Here is a 25,122-nt window from a genome sequence, read left to right on the forward strand (position 1 = left end):
AACAGGCATCTATGAGTAACCACAGGCACAATATGGGCAGACTCGTACTATACTAGATAACGCCACATGGAAAAGCTGTGGCCTCTGTTAAATATTGTATGTTTAAACTTCATGAGCTTGAGGCAGTCTGCTTCACATAGTTACCAACCTGCATTTGGTCATTTTATGACACAGGGGAGTCAAAAAAACAAAAAAAACTGTAAGGTAAATTTGGGGGTTTTAAATATCTAACTTATGTACAGGTCATGGCTCATTTAAAACAGGGATCACATAATTCCTTTATGCCCACATCCACCAACCTGCACCATGAAGTAATACATTTGCGTTCCACACTTCACCATCGTAGCAATGCCAACCCCCCATTTTAAACCAGTACTGTGCTTGACAATCAGTGGAGGAAACGTGCAAACTTAAGGGCAAAAACGATGTTGAATTAGGACACATGGATCAAACATCAGGTCTTTAACATCAAAATAGCCAAGGCATTCACACCATCATAGAAATCCAACCTTCTCCATGCTGCATCCTGTGTGCATCCATAGGTATTAATACAACCTGCCTTCCTCAGAAGTAATTTGGGATATGGTTCTGGTTTTGCACAAAGCTATGTCAGTTTCAGTACATTTCAGTAGATGATTAAATTATTTGCTGCAACAGTTACTAGTGAGGAAGGACAAGAATTAACTGGTAGCTAGTACAGACAATGGAAAACAAACTTCTTTGTCCACAAGGATACAAAGTTGAGTTCAAAAAAGGAGTTCGAGAAATATTTATTTGATAAAATTCAAGACTTTCCAGGCTATTGTTAACGCAACCAAACAAGGATTGGACTGGATGCAGGGTGGTCAATTTTTCCAGGTTAGGATTTTATCTCAAATGATCCCTTGTGCATAATGGCCATTTAACAAAATAAGAAAAAGGAAAAAAAAAAAAAAAAAGAAAAATGGGGGTGGGTGGGCATTGGAGGTAAAAGGGGTTTCCATGTACAGGAGGTATTTCATCTATTAATCGTCCGTAAGGTCCTGAACAAAAAGGACCTCGGAGCGGCTGAGTCCTGCCTCTTTCAGTGTGGGAGGGTTGGGCTGCTCTTCAGTCGGAAGGCAGGGCAGGACTCGGCGAGGGAAGTTTGTAATTATCTGAAACTTCTCTGGGCTTTCTTTCAAAGAGAAGAGGAAGTCGTATATTACCTGTGAAAGAAAAAGTAGTCAAGTGAATTGTTAAATAACCACGAGTGGTAGTAGATAAAGCAATGCTTTATAATAATGAGATTTTTTTTATGTGCTTCATGTGAGATCCATTACAGTGTCTGAAAAAAAGATTTTGTTCATATGTGGACCACGTAGCATTAGACTAACACATTTCTAATTGGGTGCAGCAGAAGGAGCTTCCACATACTTAGCTGTACATAGCACATGGTTTGAAATGTGTGGATTCAATTTATTTGAACAAACTAGTGAATATCATTGTCAAATCTCCTCAAAACCACTGTAAGGTAAATCAGTCAGGGTCAACCGGGTGTGTACACAGGTTCTTGAAACAGTGGTGTTTACCGTCAGAGACTGCCCAAAGAGGAATCGTCGCTCTACTCGTGTATCATTGGGCAGCTTAAACACTATTTTGACACTTTCTGGATCATCTGCAGGTGGCTCTGGGGGAAGACATTCTGACTTCCTCTCCTTCTCTTCTTCGAGTGTCTGGAGTCACAACAGAAATTGACAACATGATCAAAAAAGAAAGAATTGTAAATATGTTAAGAGACGACCGTCTCTTCAAAGTAATGTATTAGTTAAGGTCTCCACGCATAGACTAAAGACTCACTTGTCGTCTCCGCTCCTCAGCAAGAACACTCTGCCGGACCTTCTCCTCCTCTTGCCTCAGCTGCTCCTCCTCCTCCCTTTTCTTTCGGTCCTTCTCCTGGTCGGCACGAAGGGAGGCCAGGTAGGCCTCGTCCTGCTGCTGTCTTAGCACTTGGGTCTGGTTCCTCTCCTCCCTGAAACAAAGTATGATCTGTCCTTATAATGTGAAACTGTTGGGGTATACTAGCAGAGTGTGCCATTAAACACAGTAAGATTTAATTTAATTTATACTCTATTGAGCCCCAATGGGGAAATCACAATTTACACTCTGTTATTAGACACTACACACAGGCCTGAAATACACACACATGCTCAGGTGCTATGCATGCACTAATGGAGAGACATCAGAGTGAGTGGGCTGCAACTGGGGGGCGGGGCGCGGAGCTGACTGGCATCTGTCCAGCTACCAGTCCACCTCCGTACTTCAGTCCATACGGGGACTTGAACCAGCAACCCCTCCAGTTCCCAACCCAACTCCCTACGGACTGAGCTACAGCCACCTTACTGCCATTGATTGATTGTTGTCATAAGTGCTTTGCCTGAGTTTGTTTGCCTGGGTTTAAGAAGTGTCCTTCATAGTGTAAGTGTTTATAACTAGGATACTAGTCTGTATTGTTTCTGCATTAAATCTAAAAAAAATAATTTTGAACTAAAAGCCAATTGACCTCTGCCTATAGAAACAATGTAATCTGATTAGTAAATATTAACTTTAATCACAAGTGCAATGCTTATTTTGAACTAAGAATCAATGTTAAACACAATTCTTTTTTTAAATTGAACATCATTGATATATATTTGCATATTTTGGACTGTAACTGTGAGACTGATTATGAACTGAAGTGCTTAATCACTAACTCCAGGCCGTAACGTTTTGAGGTTCAACAATCACAACATGGAACTTCCAGTCTACACCAATGGAAATGTTGATGGGATGTCTTATGTCGAGCAATCTATCTATGAATTTATTTACCGTTCAAGGCGCTCTGACATCAGATGGGTTTGGTTGGCATCCATGATGAAGGTGAGCTGATTGATGAGGTCCTCTGGCTGAATGAGACCCTCGAGTCTGCCCACCACTGTCATCTTGCGGTCCTTCAGCATTATCATGGCCAGGAATGGGTAGGTGTTCTCTCGCAATGCTTGGGACACTAAAGCACACCCAAATATTACACATCAAATCTCCCCGTTTCAACAGTGGTGCTACTATACAATTTATTACACACACACAAGCCTTGTGGGGTCCAGCATTTTGGGCCCCACAAGTATACTGTATTCCCCGGTTTTTGGACTCTCGCTCTCTCTCTCTCTCATATATTTCCTGAAACAATCTCCCAGTTACTAAGGATAATCCACAGGACTTGCTTTCCTTTTAAATTTTGTTTTTTTGATGATTTTCACAGCACACACATATCTCTTAAGTTCCTTCTATTAGGGTGACAGAAGTCTCAATGAGGAACTCAAAACCTGGGACTATAAACACAATAATCCCTTCAGGTTAAACATAAGGAGGGGCACTTTACCAACTTTCAAATCCGCCAGTTTGAGTTTCATACAGGGGATTAGGGCTGGGCTGTATATCGACTTTTTAATTTATATCAATATATTTATTATTTATATAACGAGATATAACATGAGATCATTCTCATTTATATCACGATAGTTTGATGTTGCATTAATGACTAATTTCTTATGTAAAGCCGTGCCAGTGCATCTCTCTCGTAACCATGCCCCCACTCCCCCGCTGCGTCTGCCCGGCTCACTCACTGACAACAGGGTCCAACAATAAGGATTGCCCGATGCCCTGGAGCCAGTAAAAAGATACATTGGACCAGAAAATACAATCAAGACAGTTGCCCCATTGTGCCTGAGCTCGAAAAAGTGAGCTAGCGAGTGAGAGGCCTGGAGGTCTGCTCTACTTTCCAAGACTTCCTTACAGCAGGAAGACAGCAATAGGCTTGTTTACTTCATAGATGATTGGGTGCTCAATCCTAAAACATAAAAGTTGAAGCACAAGATAACATTCATTGCATCTTGGAGGAAAAACACAACTGGGTTGAGAATGATGACTCGTGTTGTAACGTAGCTCCTTTGAGGAATAGCTCAGTGTGTAGCCTACTGTGTGAGAGAGAGAGCCAGAGAGAAATGGTGGATGTGCTCAGAGCAGACAGCTGTTGGCTATCGGAGCAGAGGAGGAATTAACAGCAAAGTTGTCCCAGTACATTGTAGGTTTCACTGTTAAGCAGGAGACTAAAACCTGTTATTGTATTCCGCTATAGAAAACAACTGAAGAAATCTTTTTAGTGATAGGCGTGTTTTGATTTAATATGAGGCATGTTTTGATTTAATATGGGCTATTTACTTTGCATCGCCATTCAGCCTAAGAATACCGAGATATGATTTTTGGTCAATATGGCCCAGCCCTACAGGGGATGCATGTGTGCTTACATTTGTTAGTGATACTAAACAGATATTGGTATTCAATCCTACAATTACAATATTGTTATTAATATATTACCATTGCACTGATCTGCCTTGCACTGTACTCTGTACTCATATTTAAATCCTAACATCTCAGTCTATTGACCGATATTGCACTATTCCTTCCCTCACTTTTGTATATTTTTTGTAAAATTGTAAATTCTATTGTATTGTTATACTGTACACTATTTTTTTTTAATATTCTTACCGTCAACTCTGTTTTTATTCTTAATACGTTAAGTGTTGTACTTTGAGAGCAAAGATTACCGGAGTCAAATTCCTTGTTTGTCTACGCAAACCTGGCCAATAAAGCGGATTCTGATTCTGACCGATATTTTTCACGATCAGAGCAACCCATGTTACATATTCATTAACAGCTTACACAAAAAAATAGTGGGTTAAATAGCAATACATTTGCATACCTCTGTAGCCCTCAGGTTTGCTGGTTGAGCATGCCCAAAAGAGCATTCGTGTGTTGAGGAAGGTTACGACCTCTTCTGTACATAACGTGGAGCTAGGAAGAGACAAATCAGGAGCACAAAACAAACAATTTATAAGGGAACACCTTTTTCATGTGCACATGGATATAAAAAAAACACACAGGTTACACATAAATATACTAATATCAAACTAGAACTTATGTGCCTTCATAACATAACCAGACTGCGGCCTGAGTGAAGACAAACTCAAGCAACTGAAGGACAGCAACCACATGACACTGAGCAACAGCAGGCGCTACGTCTCAGGTGAAGTAGGCAAGTAAGGACATAAGTATCATACCGGCAAAACTGGTCAGTGTCTTGATGATCCTCCCCGTGAAGATACACTAATAAGTAGCGGAGCTCCCGTTTGGCATCATTCAGTGCCTACATGTTTCAGGGTGAACAAAAAGCAACATATTGCAATTTCGTCTTGTCCACCAACTAAAGCAGAAAAAGATGTGCTAGTAATTGGCCGTCTGCTGTCTCAACTCACCTGGCTGTATGTTCCCTGGTAAAATACAGGGTGTGACCGACCATACTTCTCCTCAAAAATATGAATGAAGGACACAACATCTCCGACAGGGTCTGTCACACGACCACGAGGATCTGGCCTGATGAACCGCAGGGCAAACCTTGAAGAAGAAAAAAGGAACATTGTGGTGATCAGTTACCTTGCGCTATCCAGCAGCTCAGAGTTTAAGTCAACGTGCTTGAATTACCTGAATATGTCCAGAAGTGTGTAATATGTAAATCTGAAAGGTAGCATTATCAAGTAGTAACTCCATCCTATTAATCCCTGAAAAGAAGAACCAAAAGTCTATTATATTTAAACAGTAGAACATTCCAAGATATGTGGGCTTTCCTATGTTTTGTGTCATTAAAGTACAATTGAAAATGACGAAATCAATTAAAAAATGAAATCTCTTAGACTGGACCTTCAAGGATTGGCTTAAAAGTAACAGTCATGCTAGAATGTGGCTTTGTGTCAAGCATTAGCAAAAGTTTTACAGCATATTGTTAGACAAATCCAGTATATATATATATTTTTTTTTTTTGTTTGATGAAAATATTTAACATCTCTGCAGACATTTCAACCTGAAAAACAAACATTAAAAGAACCGGCAGACCTACCCTGGGTTGTGGCCTTGAGACGATGTAACTATATACTCTATGGTCTGCTGTATTGACCTGCAATGGTCTGGATGGTGGAGGGTTAAACACACTGGGCACTCCTTCTTGCTCATTGAGTCTGTCTTGCACTGCAGCCTGAAACATACATTTAACCCCATCATTCTTGTGTCAAGTCCTTCAAAACAAACCTTCATAAACCAAAAAGAAAAGAATGACATAACTCAAAGCAAGACAGCACAGTTCACAGATTATGTATCGGAATAAAAATGTAAACAGAGCCATGAAAATCCAATTGTAAATCCTCCGAAACGTTAAAAAAACATGTCCGTCTTACCTCTATGTTCCAGTTATGCTGTTCTAATGTTCGACGACATTGGTCCATTGATTCCAAACCAGTTAGGTCCTGTTAGACATAAAAAGAAAGTCAGTCTAAAGGCCTCGGGTTACTCATAAAAGCACAAAGGCAAGTTTGTATAGAGTCAGGGTTTCCTTCAATAGCTTACAGTAGAGCTGGTACAATATGGACAAAGTCAGATATCGCAATATTCTTGTCCTAATACCTCGATGTCGATATTGTGGCGATATTATTGGGTTGACAATTGGTGCTTTAACAAAATATCTTCACAATGAGATTTAAGATAAATAATCTTCAGTAATGTAGATATAATGACTAAATGGGTAAAGGTAAAAACAATAGAAGAGCTAGAACAGTCTGGTAACACAGAAAATGACATCACTTTACTGTAATGCAGCCTTTAAAACCAGGAAAAGACAACACTTAAGCCATTTACGTTATTATGATTTCCAAAATCTAAGACGATATCTAGTCTCATATCACGATATCAGTATAATATTGATATATTGCCCAGCTACTGGTTTGCTGTGTCAAGTTCTTCATGAAAAAAAAAGTTAGCAAGAAATGTACTAGGGCTTTGTAATGCTATTACAATATTAACTTGCGAAATAAACACATTGCGAAAGATAATCAGGGATTTTTTGAATTAGTTATAAGAGTATCAGTCGAAAACTGCACTTGTAACTATCATCCCATTTTTAATTGTGCCTTTTGTGTTCACTTCAATGTGCAATTTGTTCAATAAAATAATGTTAGAAATAATAAATAATTAAACGTTTTTTTTTTATTTCAACAAGCAATTTGTTGTACTTTGGCAGTACAGCAGAAAGGCAGAACTAAGTAAAGTTATTTGTTTATTCATTTCAAGTAATGTCGTTATCGCGATATAAAAAAACGTTATCGCTATCGCATATTTTCCTCATATTGTGCAGCCCTAAATCGTACAAAACTAAACTGTCTCAGCTGTCAAAGAGTTAGAATGAAATAATTAAAGTAGCAATACTATTGAGTTGAGCAGCAAAATTAACGTCAACATGCACAGAGAAAAAAAAACAGTTCAACGTTATACCAAGCAGGATGACGTTACATGTTAGCTAGCTCCCCAATATGTAGCGTTATAGAAGTGAAGATAGCTGGAACAGGCTAGCTACATATTAAAGGGGGAGGAAAGTTGCATCACTCGTATCATCATAAAACCAACAATTTAATTCAGCATAGCTGAAAACATTTGTGTCGCGAAGAAACATCAGTTCGATCATAACTGCTTTGCTAATGCTAACTCGGAGATCTAGCTATGATGCTAACTCAGCAAGTGTTCAGTAGGGAGCGTCAGTGGACACCTTCCGTTAGCCAAGTTCCCGTAAAGCCAAAACAATGATATTAAAAACAAGTGATGTTGGTTAACAAAGTGGGATTTGGTATACGCCTTTGAGTAAAACATAACAAACGTTAGGTTAGTTCAGTCCACCCATAGCCCTAAAAGTCTGCTAACTAGTTAGATATCTTAGCTAACGTTAGCTAGCTTTGCTTACGTTAGCTTTGACTCAAGTTGACGTTGACGTTAGCGTTAGGGGGCTGGGGTAAGTTGACTGTGCAAAACGCGTTTAAACACGGACAAGTCCACCTATTTACAGTGACTCTGTACCAACGATAGTGCATTAACATGAGGTTTCAAATGGACACGTGTTAGTGTGGATTAGGCTTTCTACCTGAAACTGAAGGAGTTTTTCAGTCTGCGCCTGAGACAACTCTGGCTCCTCTGGCGCCGCCATCTTACCTCGCCAATCATCTAGCAAGGCGTAACAACGTCAGCTGTCTTTTCCTGATGCTGGCTGTGCTCTCAACCTCTGCGGGCTACTGCCGCCTAGCTCTCTGGATGTAACCCGTATGATCACGTCAGAGCTCTGGGTTATTATCATGGTCCACAATAATCTATCAAATTGATTGTATTATTTGCATGGATCTTCTCTGACCCCTAACTGTAACCGGGGATGCAAACAAACAATTTGAAAAAAATCTCATGACATTTTATAGACCAAAGAATTAACTAAAAAACTAGAGAAAATAATCAGCAAATTGATTTCATTGATGACAAACAAACAAAACTATTGTTATATAATTGGTAAATGTCAGTTTTCTTCATATCATTGGTGTTTTTCTCATGTTTACTAACTCTAAAAAAGTTCTTTTAGTTGGCACTAACAGCTGCCTATCTCCAGAATGCAGAATAAGCGAAACAGTAACTTAACACTGATTGAATTGATATTTACAGGTTTGGTTTTGCCACCAGAAACAAGTTATATTTCTGCAATTAAGGAAAACAAGCTAACACTGAAAGGAAACACCTTTCTGAAAGACTTTAAAGCAAAGTTTCTAGGAGTGAGGCCAGCACTTTTTCTATTACATATTTCTCTGTCACTCTCTCATACACACATAAACAAACCGTACGCATTTTGTACTAGTGAAAAAAAAATGCATTTATTTGGCCGTTCGTGGATTGATTCCCACAATCTTTTATCAAACTCAAAAAGAAAATCCAGTGAATTGTGTAAATGTGAAAGTTAATCTTGTAAGAATATTCCCTCAGGTTGAATTGTCAGTAAGGTGGTGTACATTTGACAAAAACAAAGCTGACACACAAGGGATCATTTCATCTTCTTAAACATTCTGTAAAATAAAAAGCAAACGTTGCATTGAAACGGTAAGATCAGGAAATAATCGGTTTCACAATATAGCAAACTGTAGAATTTGTAGGTCCTAATTCCAAGTGTTGAGCCACCCCACGTCACTTTTTCCCCTCTACCATAATGATGTGGTACCCAAACTTTGTCTTGACAGGAGGGTCTGTGTAGTTTGGTTTATCCATGGAACTGACAGGTAGGGCAAATGCTGCATCCTGGAAAGGTCCAACCATCGATCCTCGCGTCATCCACCCCAGATCACCCTGTCACAAATAGAAACTTCATGAAGAAAACACATAGTATATACACCTAATAATATGAGTGAGTGAATGTGAGCAAAAAAATGCTAAATGGTTCACGGTAGAGCTGGGCAATATATGATGTTGATATCGTGATATGAGACTAGATACCGTCTTAGATTTTGGATATCGTAATATGACATAAATGTCTTGTCCTGGTTTTAAAGGCTGCATTACAGTAATGTTATGTCATTTTCTGAACACACCAGACTGTTCTAGCTGTTCTATTATTTGCCTTTACCCACTTAGTCATTATATCCACATTACTGATGATTATTTATCAAAAATCTCATTGTGTAAATATTTTGTGAAAGCACCAATAGTCAACATTACAATATCGTTGCGGTATCGATATCGAGGTATTTGGTCATAAATATTGTGATATTTGATTTTCTCCATATCGCCCAGCCCTAGTTCACGGTAATGAAAATATTAACAACTGCGAGCAATGCAGGAACTTGAAACAATTATTTTTTTATGGCTTCAGTTACCAGGCACAATTAGCAGTGATGTAACGTGGTGTGCTGAGGCTTCGGAGTTTGTGAAGGGCGTATCGAGGCTTGTATCATTTTAGACAAATGACATCATTGATGACGCCCAAAGCCCTAACACAGTTGAGAAATTATTGTTCCTGAATAAAATTAATAAAGTCTCCCCTCTACGCCATTTCCCTAGTTACACAAGCAAATTCACTGCCCTCTGACCGGTTAAACCACTGCCACGTTCCGGTTTTAGAACACTAATATTGCCCCTCCTGCCATTATTTTATTACCCACAAGACACAGTTAAGTTATACAATCATAGGCCTACTTATCAGAAAATACACTATTTTGACTATAAATGCTTTACATTGAAAATTTTATTTTCAGTGTTCAGTCGTTGGCAGTCATTTTTCCCCAAGCCTTTACTGGCGCAAAATACAGTAAATCAAAGATGGTTTAGATCATCTGTAAAATATCTGACTGTTTCATACACTCTTTGACCACCAGGTGGTTTTGTGAGCATGAGTCCTCGAGAAATCAACCCTATTGCTTAAAAGCTTCAATGCTTCATGAAGCTTCATCTCACCTTCACTAAAGATTAGGTCACACATAAGGATTAGCCATAAACAGACAGGAAACAATAGAGACAGTTAGGGCTTACAGTCAATACTATGGGATAATTCAAATCGAGAAATAAAAGCCAACACAGGCTTTTTTATAGCTTAATTCAGTTGAGTCAGTAAAAAAAGGGCAGCACAAAAGTAATAACTGATCATGGGTGCATGTTCTTACTCCTTGTCTCGCTTTGTCTTCACTGTATTGTGACGCTACTTCACTGAAACGGACTCCAGCTTTCAGTTTCTCCATTGCCTCCATGCATTTCCCATGTTTTTCACAGAGGATGTGTCGAACCTGGTGAAAAACACAGATAATAAAGGCAGTTAGAATTCAACGTCGGTAGGATTAACAGATAAAATGCCTTCTCCTAAAGCTAAAAACCCCGTTGGCAGCGGTGGAAGCCCGGTGCTTGGAAGCTCCAACGGCTGCTACGAGTTCATGTCGCTGACCAAGCCGTTGAACCGGTCCTCGCAGTCGCATCTCCTCCAGCGGCAGGGCTACGAGCCGGACACGGCTGGCCTCCAAGCATCAGAGAGCCCCACTCGGCGCCGTGTGTGTGTGTGTGTTGTAGTAGTAAAGAGAGAGAATGGGAGAAGGAAGTTTGTGTGAGGTGGACCTGGTCACCACAGACCCAAATCTTCTCAGCTGTTACTACTATCATATTCTGCACTGTCTCTTCATGTGGCACATTATGTTTGGCACATTGTATGGGTCACTTCTTATATCATTACAAGGTAATATAATGTGTAATCAAGTGATGACTGATTAACAGTAATGTAAATGCTAAATGCCCTAATACCTGTTGATACTACAACGATGCAAAGCATAGGCTCTTAACCTTGCAGTTTTGCAAGACTCGATTTCTCCATTTCTTTGCACAAAACTCTCCAAAAGTGCTTTTTAATGGTTTATTTTTCAAAAAGATTTCCCGGGAGGGGGGGGGGGGGCAGGCATACCCCCGGACCTCCATAGAGAGAGCCCCCCCCACATAACAAATCCCAATTTAACCTCTGGATGCAACCTATAACTACTTAAAATCACTGTATTAGACACCGTGCTTAGCGAACATAGATAAAGCATCCCAGTAGTAGATCATGTATAAAAGGTTATGATATGTATCGCAGAGCTCCTAAATTCCTTGATGCTTTCCGGCACTAGCACTTCCTCTTCTCTGTGACCCAAAGCTGATGTGTATGCAGCCATAAAGCAGATTTTCCCAGTAATAGCCTAGAGATAAAAACAAGATGCTTGGAATATTTATGAAAACAAACAGTAGCTCTGAATTTGACAAAATCAGTATTCAACTTTTTCACACAATTGCCAGTTGGAATGCCATGCTCATCACATAATGTCAACTGTTCAACTGTTAGAGAGTTCTAGTGACAAAGATGGTCCCAACTCAACCACTTATCACTTCCCTCTAGCCAACTCATCCAAAAGTGGCTTTGAGGTAGGAGGGCGAGACGAGGGCAGACAACTTTTGTTGTTGTTGTAAAAATCCCCGTTATGTCACATTTGACTTTTGCAGTGCAGCTTTGGATACAAGTGTAATTAAGGTTACCTTGACAGCAGTGCCTCCCTTTGGGGTTTTCTCTTGTTTTTTGTCAGCGTCTGCACTTCCTGAAGCTGCTCCTACACAGTGACGAGGTTAAGCACCAATGACATCACAACAACCGTTAAACCAATGAAAAAGCATAACATACAATGACATTGTAGCGAAGCAATATAATGTAATCGAGTGAATCATCATCACATGGAAGTGTGTATTAACAGTTGTTTGCTACAGGCTAACGTTAGTTAACGTGGCTGACTTTAAGCTAACAGTTCACAACACGTAATTAACAATTGGCAACTGATGGACCACTGACCTTTACCACCCTTGCCACCTTTTCCCTTTGGTGGCATTTTAGATGAACGCTTATTACAATTTAAGTAACGATGAAAAGGAAAAAACTGCAATAGCATGCGCTCATGCTATGTTGTGGTTAACATGCGCAGAAACCTGCGCCGACTGCTCAAGTGTTTGTTCTTCTTTAGCTAGTTAACGGCAGATTGTAGCCACTCGACGTCCATACCGCCACCCAGTGGGAAGTACCAGAGTGTACAGTCTCAAATGATACAGTCATGCTGAAGTTTATAAAATATTGGGTAGTAAATATATGTACCTTTGATGTACATGTATTTTTTTTTAAATAAGGAGAAATGGGCCCTACTTTTCTCGCTCTCCTTCCTTTTACGGGCATTTCCAAGTTCAATCTAAGTCTATATACCCACATAGCATATTCTAGACCCTGTCATTAAAGTGTATTTCTGTAATGACTTATTTAATGTTATTTATTTAGCAGCGACATGATATTAATGGCCATCCATCGCTGTAAATGACTAAAATTGTTATCTGTAGTCACTGGATTGATGTTATAACCAGGGTACCACCGTTCACTAGCCAAATGCAGGTCAAATATGCAAGTGGCTGGTAGATTTGCTTCACGCGCCAGCCAAAAAACAAACAAACAATGGTATATTGAGTGGCTGGTAAAATTTGACAATTCACTGGCCATTTGGCTGGTGGACAAAAAAGTTAATTTTGAACCCTATTAACCCTAAAAAAGAAAGTCAAAACTGTTATTATAATAAACAAACAAACAGAAAAAAAAACAACAACAATTTAACAGAAAAGTCTTTTATTTTCCTCCTAGCCAGAGCCGGTCAGAGCCATAGATATATACACATCTATGGGTCAGAGCGAGGTGGTTACTATGGCAACGATGCTGAACACAAACGCTCCGTGACGTGGCCTGTTAGCCTATGACAGCTGTCTTGTGCGCTCCTTACCTTGACACTGTTTTTTTTATTATTGTTATTGATTTAAAAAGATCCTTTTTGTCGTCGGCTCCAGATCAAAACATGGAGAAGTACGAGAAGGTGTTGTGTTTGGGCAGGGGAGGAGCAGCGGACGTGTTCCTGATGAGGCACGTAGAGAGCAAGAGCCTGCACGCGGTGAAGAGGATAAAAATAGAGGACACAAGGACAACAAAAACCCAAAGCGCAATTCTCCAAGAGGCTAAGATCATTAGAAGGTTGGAGCACCCTCACGTAGTAAAATGCAGCGACGCCTTTGTGAACTCTGATGGATTCATTTACATTGTGATGAACTACTGCGACGGAGGGACATTAGATGACAAAGTTAAACAGAGGAACCCCGAGGAGTTTTTCACCGAGGATACTGTGATGGGGTGGTTTGTACAGGTCGCTATGGCTTTGAATTACATACACATGGCTAAAATACTACACAGGGACATCAAAACATCAAATGTACTGCTAACAAAGCAAGGCGTGGTGAAGTTAGCGGACTTTGGGATATCCAGAGTAATGACCAACACAGCTGACATGGCCTCCACATGTGTTGGAACACCGAGCTACCTCAGTCCTGAGCTGTGCCAGGATGTCCCATACAGCTCCAAGTCTGATATCTGGGCTCTTGGCTGTCTGCTGTATGAGATCTGTGCTCTCAGGCCTCCGTTTGCAGCCACAAACCTCCTGAGTCTGTTCTACAAGATCACCAAAGGAGAGTATGATCCCGTGCCCAACATCTACTCTGACAACATCTCCTCTTTGATTCAGAGAATGCTCTGCCTCAACCCAGAAAACAGGCCAAGGGCTGCCTGTATACTTGACAGTGCATATGTGCAATATCACCTCGAGTCCACCAAACACACAAAGACCGAACGTGTTCCTGTGAAAAGCTGTGACATTACAGAAGAAAAAATCACAGACACCACACTACAACCAGATGTTCTAAGTCAGCCCCACCCATGGGAGGAAAATGAACACAACATGTGTTCCAGTGATGTGGAGGAGGAACATCATGGTGCTTTGTGTGTTGGAGGACAAAACCACTGTGACTGCCACTATCCTGAGGACTTTGATGAAGATGAAAGTGTGTCCTCTCTGGAGGAGTGCAGTGAGCACTCTGGATCGCCAATGAGCAGCAATTCTGCTGAGCCAATTGGTAACTCACGTAAAGTGAAACACCTTCTTATCAGTGATAATAATACTTAAGTAATACTTATGTAAAAATACTTAAGTCCTTCCTTCAAAATCCTACTTATGTAAAGGTATAAATGAGTCATTCTGCAGACAAATAGCATGCTATTTTATCATACGCATCACTGCACAAGTGTAATTTTTCTGTTGCAACTGGTCGAGATGGAGCTAGTTTTACCTACCTTACACACTGTACATTTTACAATATATCTTTTAAATGATGTGGTCGATATACTACTCATTTGCGAAGATTTCAGGTCCATGCTGATGATAAACAGCTAGCTGTGATATGCTCAAAATGATCTTGCAGAATTCAAAGATTGGATGCCTCAAAATGTCCTACTGAGAAAGTCATTTTTTTCTTTTTAACCAAATCTTAAGACTTGTTTAATATTGTGCTTACAATCTGGGATTGAACATTTCCTACTAGCATTCAATTCAATTTTATTTATAGTATCAAATCATAACAAGAGTTATCTCAAGACACTTTACAGATAGAGTAGGTCTAGACCACACTCTATAATATACAAGGACCCAACAATTCTAGTAATTCCCCCAAGAGCAAGCATTTAGTGTGACAGTGGCGAGGAAGAACTCCCTTTTAGGGAGAAACCTCAGACAGACCCAGGCTCTTGGTAGGCGGTGTCTGACGGTGCCAGTTGGGGGTGTGATGAATAGTGGCAATAATCAAAACTATACAACTTTATAGTGAGAAATCAAGGTTCTTAATAAGTTGTAGCCTATAGGAATTATCAAAACAAAAGCTTTCAACTCCTTTTTCTCTCTTACAGTGTTTCCAGAGGCTCCTAATGTCTTAGAACAAGTTGAGTATCCAGATGACTTTGAGGAAGAAGATTATGAGGATGAAGCGGCCTTAGTTCACACAGTTGCTCCTCCGCAGCCACACGATGATGCAGTGGAGGAGGAGTTTCAGCTTTGCGATGCTGGAGGATTGACAATCACCCTGAAAGCATTGAAGGAAAAGGGCTAAAAATGAATATAAAAACCTTACATTGCAATGGGCCACAATGTGAATAAATGGACCATAGCAGCTGAACCACTTAAATATCTGACAAGTGCCTTGATCGTGAAGTGTTTTATGCAATTGCTGTTAATAAGGACACCAGGCCTTCCATGTTTGAGAGACATCGTAGTGCTGAAATAAGATGGTTTACTGCTAGATGATGTTAAAAACACTTGGTGGGGCTAGAGAGAATGAATGTAGTCCTGCTCAGTGTGTGCTGCAAGTGCGGCTGTTCAGTGACCTTAATATTCCTGAGCGAGGTTTCTGATTAGCATCATAAGGAGCGATGGTAATGATGAATGAATAAAGTGACTGTACCTTTCTATAAATAGAAATTTCTTTTAACAAAGTGTATATTCAACACAAGCTTGTACAGTATTTCAAATCACTTTGATTATTTTATTCTTACAGTAAAAATCAGTAGCCAGGGTCTTAACTGCATATAACATGTCACATCATCATGACTTTCAGAAAGATCTAAAATCATCAGCAGGAGGTCCAAGGCAGTTGACATATCTACAGTATTACAGATGTATGTACTGTATGTATTACAGTGTCTCAACTTTCTATTTGTTATGTTATCACACAACGTTTGAAATAAGACAACCCTTTTCAGGGTTTATTTTTTCCTCAAAATGAGATAACAGCACGATTTGTCATGCAATTATGCCTTCAAAGGAAGTATGTGGTTGTATATGCAGCTTGCCACAAAGATGGTATGATAACACCTAAAACACAAGTAAAATTAAGATAAGACAAGCCTTTATTAGTGCCACAGTGGGGACATTTGCAGTATAACGGTAGCAAAGGAGACAGATCAATAAGAGGCATCAGTTAACAAAATGCAAGATATAATAAATATGTAAAAAGAAAAGAAGCAGTGAACAGTTAAGGCATAATATAAATATATAAATGATAGCTTGGCCGTCATTCCCCTTTCTTCCACCACCTCCACTGGATGGAGGGGATGGAAATAGACATGAGAGACAAATTACTGTAAAGGATAAAAACCAACATAAAGTGTCTTGTTTCTCATGAAACCACTCAGTGAGCCAGATTTAATTTGTCACCTGTGTGGATTTACTGAAGCTACTTGTTGACTCAACCAAACAACTTGAACGTGTTTCATCAAAGTTAAAGAGATGTAACAAACTATTATTGTACCTTGTTTTTTCAGTTAGCCTACCTTCTACTAGCATTAGTAACAAAAAAAAGTTCCTTTCATTGTTTCTCTAATTTTCCTGTTGTGGTTTTTTTGTCCCAGTTCAAAAGCAAAAAGTCGTTTAAAGTCGCTCCATTGATTCATGCTACCTTGACTTTCACTAGTGAAACAACTGCACAAACAAGCATGCACACTTTAAATAATGCTTAACAATTTAAACACAGCTTTAGTCAATGTAGAGGGGCAATCATTCAAGTACAATGATACACCCCAAGGAGTCCTGACATAGAAAACAATAACTTCGCAGAGAAAACGCCATGCGGCTTCCAACCTCCCTTTGCCAATAAAAGGACACCTCATTGTTATATCATCACTCATGTAATATACTCTCATATGCTCCTTCCCTTCATTATTAAAGTAATCCTTTTTTTAATCCTTAAAATGACGCTGTAGTGGCATTATCATGAACAAAAAAGTTACAAAAAAGTACTCTCTGAAGGTATGCACATGCACTCACACAGACGCTCTCAGGTTATTGCTTTGTCATTGTCAGCAAGTAAGCTTACTAGCATGCCCTTTGTGACACAGCAGACAGGTATGGTGTGAAGCAGACTTTCCAAGAATCATGTTTTACCATTATCACATTTACAAAACTACGCTTTCAGGTACATAGCTTTATCTTTGAAGGTAATGATGACAAGTTAAGTTTTGAGAGTGGCAAGCTCAAGGTTAAGTGTCGTCTCAGCGGAAACGTACAATTCACATTTTATCAGCACACAATCTCTCATGAGTTGACCAAAGTTTTTCCGCTCTCATAGTCAGCAGTCTCAGGTTCACCCACTTACATAACATTTAGTAGCAACATACAGGTCCAACATACACACACACACTTCTTTCCATGAGCTAATAGTGCACACATACCTTCAAAGGTAACTCGATTTTCCTTTGTGCATCTCTACCACACGCAGGAGCAACCTGGGGAAATGTTTCCCATATGAGCAGGAAGTCTAGCCACCTACATCATCTGTGATCAGTTTGTGACGGTGAGGTCACTGGTCAGTGTTACAGTAACAAGCACTGTGTAAGCATTTGTGTTTGTCCACAGCCATCACCATGGATGGATTAGTGAAGAGGTCCAAGGGATGATTTTGAAGCATCAATGCCCAGGGACCAATTATCTCATACCATCTGTAACTCTGATAGATTGAGCAGCCGGCTCCAAGCTTTATCAGGTCTGTGAGTGGACTTACTAACTCAATATTAACCATTAAAGCAAACAGCGTTTACATGTACATATAGATAGATAGATCTTTTCTGCCATTGTTCTGCCACGATACTTCCCCTCTATGCAAAGATTTCCCTCTTGTCGCGGAAGAACACTGATGTTCCCCTCAGTCCTCCTCAAATTGACACCTGCACACTCATCTGATTCTTCATCCTCTGATCGTGTTAAAGACAAAAACACCCCAACAACTTCCATGATGATATGATAGCTATTGCAACAGCATCCCCACATTAGATACAGTATGAGTCATGAAGTTGCAGCTCCACAAAGATCTACAGTAACAAGACAAAGGTAATAGGGGAAATGATTGAATATTGTTTTCCTCTAATATCTTGTGTTATCACTCTATTCATCACAGCAGCACAAAAAAGATCTTATCTGACCTGATTTTCCATCCAGTGTAAGGTTATTCACCTATAAAGGTTTGTTTAACCACTACAGGCCAAACTTTGGTCATTTAACAGCACTTTGAAAGTTATAAATTAATGACACTTAACTGTCTGTATGACATAGTGTAGTTCCCAAAATTGCACAAGAACATTGTAATCATTAACGTACTTTAACTTGCAGCATGGACTTTCGCTCTGACAAGTCTTTTTTTAAGTCTCAGTCATCTCTATAAATAAATTCATTCAAACTCATTCAAACAGTTAGCCATTCTTCTGGATAAATCATGGGATTTGGCTTGAGGGTCTGGACAAATCTAAACAATTAAAATAGCTAAATTGGGTTTCACCTGTGTCGTTGCAAACAGACAACCTGTTGGGTCTATTTGAAATTTAAAGCGATTAAATACTTAAAAACAAAATCTGTTTGTGTCTCTTACAGAAGTCAAAGAAGAAAACAACACATTCTCACTCTCATCGCGTAAAATACGGACGCTTGGTCATGTGCCTTTGGCGTTGTTATTGACGCTAAAAGTCTCCTTTAGCGTCATATCTAAACACGCTTTATCTAAACGCGCTAGGTCGGGACGCTTCACTTTTGACGCAGTTAGGTTAAGGAAAAGGTCGTGGGTGGGCTTATAAAAAGGTACGTTTCCATGACATGCGGGAATAGAACGGGACAGTTGGGTTCAGGAAAAGAAGAACAGGACGGTTGGGTTTAGGAAAAGAAGAACGGGACGGTTGGGTTTAGGAAAAGAAAAACGGGACGGTTGGGTTCAGGAAAAGAAGAACGGGACTGTTGGGTTCAGGAAACGTGACACGCAGGGCACGATCCCCGCTCTCCTGGGTGAAAATCCTGTATTGTTTGACCCTTTCATCACCCCAACCAACCTCCCTATGCGGATTTTCGGGCTTTCATACTACTCGTTACCGTTGTCACTCTTAATGCTACGTCATCTTCAAGCGCCGTGTAGCTGCTGCTCTCCCCGGTGCGTTCTACATACATGCTGAAGGGTGCTTTTTTCGTCGTATCTGACACTGACAGCCACTGCCCAAACGTCCGTATTTTACGAGTTCGGAGTGAGAACGGGTTGCCTTAGGAGATTTATTTCTTGCAAACAAGAGTCTCCAGGAACGACCAGGGAAGACGCACATGAGACTGAAGAGAAATATGTTACATTGCAGCTTATACTTAAAAAGCATTTGTTGTTAAAGGGTGCATGCTAATCGTCAAGGTCAGAACACAGGCTACAGCACTGGCAACAGGTAAAAGCATCACCTAGGGGCAACCAGCGCCCACCCGGCCGGGTCAAATCCAATCTGAGGCCCTTTGCTGCGTGTCATCCTCTCTCACCCCTTTTAAAGGTCCCATGGCATGAAAATTTCACTTTATGAGGGTTTGTTTAACATTAATATGAGTTCCCCCAGCCTGCCTATGGTCCCCTAGTGGCTAGAAATGGTGATAGGTATAAACCAAGCTCTGGGTATCCTGCTCTGCCTTGAAAATGAAAACTCAAATGGGCCGATCTGGAGTCTTCCCTATATGACGTCATAAGGGGAAAGGTCACCTCCCCTTTCTCTGCTTTGCCCGCCCAGAGAATTTGGCCTACCGTGGTGGACACCGGTGGTCAGGGAAGCCGTCCGACTGAAGAAGGAGTCTTTCCGGGATATGTTATCCCAGAGGACTCCGGAGGCAGTGGCAAGGTACCGAAGGGCCCGAAGGGCTGCAGCCTCTGCCGTGAAAGAAGCAAAGCAGCGGGTGTGTGAGAAGTTCGGAGAAGACATGGAAGGACTTTCGGTCGGCACCAAGGTGCTTCTGGAAAACCGTTCGCCACCTCAGGAGGGGGAAGCGGGGAACCATCCAAGCTGTGTACAGTAAGGATGGGACGCTGTTGACCTCAACTGAGGAGGTAATAGGGCGGTGGAAGGAGCACTTTGAGGAACTCCTAAATCCGACTAATACGCCCTCTATGGTAGAGGCAGAACTGGAGGATGATGGGGGATTGTCGTCAATTTCCCTGGTGGAAGTTGCTGAGGTAGTTAAACAACTCCACAGTGGCAAAGCCCCAGGGATTGATGAGATCCGTCCAGAAATGCTTAAAGCTCTGGGTGTGGAGGGGTTGTCTTGGTTGACACGCCTCTTCAACATTGCGTGGAAGTCGGGGACGGTGCCTAAGGAGTGGCAGACCGGGGTGGTGGTTCCCCTTTTCAAAAAGGGGGACCAGAGGGTGTGTGCCAATTATAGGGGTATCACACTTCTCAGCCTCCCTGGTAAAGTCTTCTCCAAGGTGCTGGAAAGGAGGGTTCGGTCGATAGTCGAACCTCAGGTTGAAGAGGAACAATGCGGATTCCGTCCTGGTCGTGGAACAACGGACCAGATCTTTACTCTCGCAAGGATCCTGGAGGGAGCCTGGGAGTATGTCCAACCGGTCTACATGTGCTTTGTGGATCTGGAGAAGGCCTATGACCGGGTCCCCCGGGAGATACTGTGGGAGGTGCTGCGGGAGTATGGGGTGAGGGGGTCCCTTCTCAGGGCCATCCAATCTCTGTACAACCAAAGCGAGAGCTGTGTCCGGGTTCTCGGCAGTAAGTCAGACTCGTTTCAGGTGAGAGTTGGCCTCCGCCAGGGCTGCGCTTTGTCACCAATCCTGTTTGTAGTATTTATGGACAGGATATCGAGGCGTAGTCGGGGTGGAGAGGGGTTGCAGTTCGGTGGGCTGGGGATCTCATCGCTGCTTTTTGCAGATGATGTGGTCCTGATGGCATCATCGGCCTGTGACCTTCAGCACTCACTGGATCGGTTCGCAGCCGAGTGTGAAGCGGCTGGGATGAGGATCAGCACCTCTAAATCAGAGGCCATGGTTCTCAGCAGGAAACCGATGGAGTGCCTTCTCCAGGTAGGGAATGAGTCCTTACCCCAAGTGAAGGAGTTCAAGTACCTTGGAGTCTTGTTCGCGAGTGAGGGAACAATGGAGCGGGAGATTGGTCAGAGAATCGGCGCAGCGGGTGCGGTATTACATTCAATTTATCGCACCGTTGTGACGAAAAGAGAGCTGAGCCAGAAGGCAAAGCTCTCAATCTACCGGTCAGTTTTCGTTCCTACCCTCACCTATGGTCATGAAGGTTGGGTCATGACCGAAAGAACGAGATCCAGGGTACAAGCGGCCGAAATGGTTTTCCTCAGGAGGGTGGCTGGTGTCTCCCTTAGAGATAGGGTGAGAAGCTCAGTCATCCGTGAGGAGCTCGGAGTAGAGCCGCTGCTCCTTCGCGTCGAAAGGAGCCAGTTGAGGTGGTTCGGGCATCTGGTAAGGATGCCCCCTGGGCGCCTCCCTAGGGAGGTGTTCCAGGCACGTCCAGCTGGGAGGAGGCCTCGGAGAAGACCCAGGACTAGGTGGAGGGATTATATCTCCAACCTGGCCTGGGAACGCCTCGGGATCCCCCAGTTGGAGCTGGTTAATGTGGCTCGGGAAAGGGAAGTTTGGGGTCCCCTGCTGGAGCTGCTACCCCCGCGACCCGAGACAGGATAAGCGGACGAAGATGGATGGATATATATATATATATATATATATATATATATACACACACACATATATATATATATATATATATATATATATATATATATATATATATATATATATATATGTATATACAGGCCATATATATACTGTATATATAGCTTCTCATGGATCAGTGTTTCACTTCACTAGACATAACAAAAAATCAGTACTAGTGTGCTGTGACAGTATACTGCATAAATATTACATATGACTATATATCTCATTTTCACCACTACATTTATCTTGATGTCGATCTGTGATTATGCAGATGTGCAAATATATATATAAATAAAGGACTCACATTGGCATGTCTACAAACACCCGACATGTTTACACATGTTAAAAAAATAAAATAAGGTATTTCCCAGTGAAACTGCACCAACATTATCAACACTGTTCTGTACCTGCCATCATGCGTCATTAGCATTGCTAATCCACTGGACATGGGGACTGAAACTATGAAATCACCCACAGTTAATAGTTACAGTGTAGTCTGAAACATAATTATTAAAACTATTTCTAACCACAGAAACTGTGTGTGAGGGCATTTGGAGACGGGGGAGAGAAAAAGCAGAAGGGTGGCCTATCTCAGTTTATTTTACTTCTCAAGAAAGTACTTCCTTTTACTCTAAGAAAGTGCTATATTTTTCTTCACCAAGATACTTTTTAACATTTGTAGAAATGGACAGGTATCATTTGTAATCCGTTTACTGCTTCCTGTTGCCATAAGGCCACATTATGCCACTGTTCATCACACCACCAACTGGCACCGTCAGACACCGCCTACCAAGAGCCTGGGGCTGTCTGAGGTTTCTCCCTAAAAGGAAGTTTGCCTCACCACCCGTGGTTTCTCCCTAAAAGGAGGTTTTTCCTCACCACTATCGCACTAAATGCTTGCTCTTGGGGGAATAACTGGAATTGTTGGGTCTTTGTAAATTAATAAATGGTCTAGAACTACTCTATCCTCTTAGGGTTGACTGTACCGTCTACGGCACAGCTTGTGGCTGTGGCGTCGCTGTAATCTCCATTTATAAACGTTTTTATAACTTTAAAGCATTGAATCTTCAAAATATACAGCCATGCGACACACCAATTGAAAGCTTAGACTCTCAGGATTCCATTAAGCCCATACACAAAGCATAAGATGATTTATAGCAATTACACAACTGCTACAAAGTTATAATAAATAAAACAATACAGCGTAAACAGCGCAGCCCGTGTGTAGTGCATCCATACCTGTTTCCTTGTCCCTTTAGCCACTGCGTGGATTTTTTGCCCAAAACTTTTTTTTCTTAAATCCCCAAGAGTCCAAGGAAATGGAATATCCAAGCCATTATATCCCAAACGAGCTGTTCGCCCCACAATCTTAAAATAGAAACCCTCCATTCTAGCCTCTGTAACTCTGAGTCATTAAGGCCTAGAATCACCCTGACACTTGGAACAAAAACTTGAGAGTTTCCTTTCCAATGATATACATCCCTGAGTGTCAAAGTATATGGGAGCTGTACCACTTTTAATTTGGGTATGACGTTTAGACCAAAAAGCTTGAAAATGCAGGCAACTCTTAAGAGGCTATCTGTAAAGTGTATTGAGATAACTCTTGTTATGATTTGATACTATAAATAAAATTGAATTGAATTGGATCACCTCCAGTACTAACTAGTGAATGAGAGAGGATGGAATACAGCAGCCTCTTGAGCAATTCACAAGGTCAATAACGAGATCACTGACTATTTCTTGATATAATGTCAGCAGAGAGAGCGCCCACTCTCTTACCACACAAAAATTACGGCAAACTGATCAATCTGTGAACTTTCTACTTGGGTGAATCCAGTTGACAAAAAAAGAGTGCAACCTACAGTTTATAGATACACTGCATGCATCACTTCTGGACCACATGCAATAAACTACAGGGGTGCTGTGAAGATGATGATGTTCAATTATTTAGTCTGAGAAGTTGTATATTGACCAGTCCTCAACGAAATGTCGTACAATATACAGTAATACAACAAAGGAAACTGTCTTATTTTGTGTTTGTCTTATGTCACATCACTGTGCTGCACTTTTTCATTCTTGGTGACAACAAATACACTTATCAGATTATCAATCATTTCACTGCATGAATGAAGAAATATGTGTCATTTGAGTTTCTGTCGTATTCCTTTTATCGAAATAACTCACTCCCTTTATCCTGCCACATGAGGAACATGAGCTGAAGTATATTTTGTATTTGTACGGAGGTTAGTTTTTTTTTGTTTTTTTTTGTAGTTTATTGCACGTGGTCCAGAAGTGATGCATGCAGTGTATCTATACATATTCAGTGATACTGTAGGTTGCACTCATAAACAAACTTGTTGACAAACTCACACTTTTTTTGTCAACTGGATTCTCCCAGGAAGAAGGTCACAGATTGATCAATTTGCTGTAATTTTTGTGTGGTTTGCATGGTAAGAGAGTGGGCGCGCTCTCTGCTGACATTATATCAAGAAATAGTCAGTGATCTCGTTAGTGACCATGTGAACTGTTCAAGAAGAGGCTACTGTATATTCCATCCTGAAAAAACTAAATTCACTGTACCATACAAATGAACACAGTAGGATATTGCTAAACATAACCTCACAATTGAACATTATAAGCTTCAAAATGGCACCATCTGTGGCTGTTTTCATTTACAGGTTTAATATCTCATAACAGAATATTGAAGGCCCTCATATTTTTTCTTTCTTTATGTCTAGACCTAAGTACTTCAATCCAGAGCCCTGATCAGGACTGTCTTCTTACAGAAGGCAGGGAAACAACATTGTTGCCACACATTCATAACAAAGGTGAAAGGATTTTTTAAAGACTTGAGGTTTCTCTTCAAGATTCTTTTTTTTTTTTTGAAATTGCTAACTTTTAAAATGCAGCTTGCACATTACATTACATTAAAAAAATTGCATTTCCAGGTACAGTAGGAGTATGCAATGACATCAGTAACTTCCTCTCTGGCCTCTGTATATAACAAGGATGTGCAGATACCGATCACATCAGTTCTCACACTTAACACAACGAAGACAAGCTGTTAAGGAACAGAGAAAGACAACGCTGCAGTATGATGAAGTTCGTGTTTGCCCTGGTTGTCCTGTTGCATTTCTGCTCCAGTTACGAGGTAAACCTAACACTGAACAAGGAGATTATAAAAAGACTGGATGTCCTCAACAACCTCTACAAACAGAAAAAAGTCAATTTCACATCAGTAAGTATAATGCTTTAATATTATCACACTTGCCGCTTACCATG

General features: G+C 40.9%; 3 protein-coding genes across 4 annotated transcripts; 1 reads left to right on the plus strand and 2 right to left on the minus strand.

Annotated features, from left to right (window-relative positions):
• Nucleotides 1-733: 733 nt before the first annotated feature.
• On the minus strand, nucleotides 734-8,252 carry faf2 (Fas associated factor family member 2). The gene is made up of 11 exons (XM_031319594.2): nucleotides 8,012-8,252; nucleotides 6,282-6,350; nucleotides 5,948-6,082; nucleotides 5,536-5,612; nucleotides 5,310-5,448; nucleotides 5,115-5,200; nucleotides 4,757-4,848; nucleotides 2,827-3,004; nucleotides 1,819-1,990; nucleotides 1,551-1,694; nucleotides 734-1,187 (listed from the first exon to the last, which is right to left on the minus strand). The coding sequence occupies exons 1-11, from the start codon at nucleotides 8,072-8,074 to the stop codon at nucleotides 1,005-1,007; spliced, it is 1,338 nt and encodes a 445-aa protein (XP_031175454.1). The 5' UTR covers nucleotides 8,075-8,252; the 3' UTR covers nucleotides 734-1,004.
• Nucleotides 8,253-8,758: 506 nt separating this feature from the next.
• pin4 (protein (peptidylprolyl cis/trans isomerase) NIMA-interacting, 4 (parvulin)) lies at nucleotides 8,759-12,442 on the minus strand. Its single transcript, XM_031319699.2, has 4 exons — nucleotides 12,251-12,442; nucleotides 11,944-12,014; nucleotides 10,557-10,676; nucleotides 8,759-9,246 (listed from the first exon to the last, which is right to left on the minus strand). Exons 1-4 carry the CDS (start codon nucleotides 12,345-12,347, stop codon nucleotides 9,088-9,090), a joined length of 447 nt encoding a protein of 148 aa, XP_031175559.1. The 5' UTR covers nucleotides 12,348-12,442; the 3' UTR covers nucleotides 8,759-9,087.
• Nucleotides 12,443-13,156: 714 nt separating this feature from the next.
• nek12 (NIMA-related kinase 12) lies at nucleotides 13,157-16,201 on the plus strand. Of its 2 annotated transcripts, none has more exons than XM_036004056.1 (2): nucleotides 13,157-14,400; nucleotides 15,218-16,201. In XM_036004056.1, exons 1-2 carry the CDS (start codon nucleotides 13,188-13,190, stop codon nucleotides 15,415-15,417), a joined length of 1,413 nt encoding a protein of 470 aa, XP_035859949.1. In that variant the 5' UTR covers nucleotides 13,157-13,187; the 3' UTR covers nucleotides 15,418-16,201. The 2 variants fall into 2 exon arrangements, with proteins under 2 accessions (XP_035859949.1, XP_031175540.1); XM_031319680.2 differs by having other exon boundaries at nucleotides 13,157-14,391.
• Nucleotides 16,202-25,122: the final 8,921 nt, after the last annotated feature.

Source organism: Sander lucioperca, chromosome 1, assembly GCF_008315115.2.
Source record: "Sander lucioperca isolate FBNREF2018 chromosome 1, SLUC_FBN_1.2, whole genome shotgun sequence".
In the NCBI taxonomy this organism is placed as follows: Eukaryota; Metazoa; Chordata; class Actinopteri; order Perciformes; family Percidae; genus Sander; species Sander lucioperca.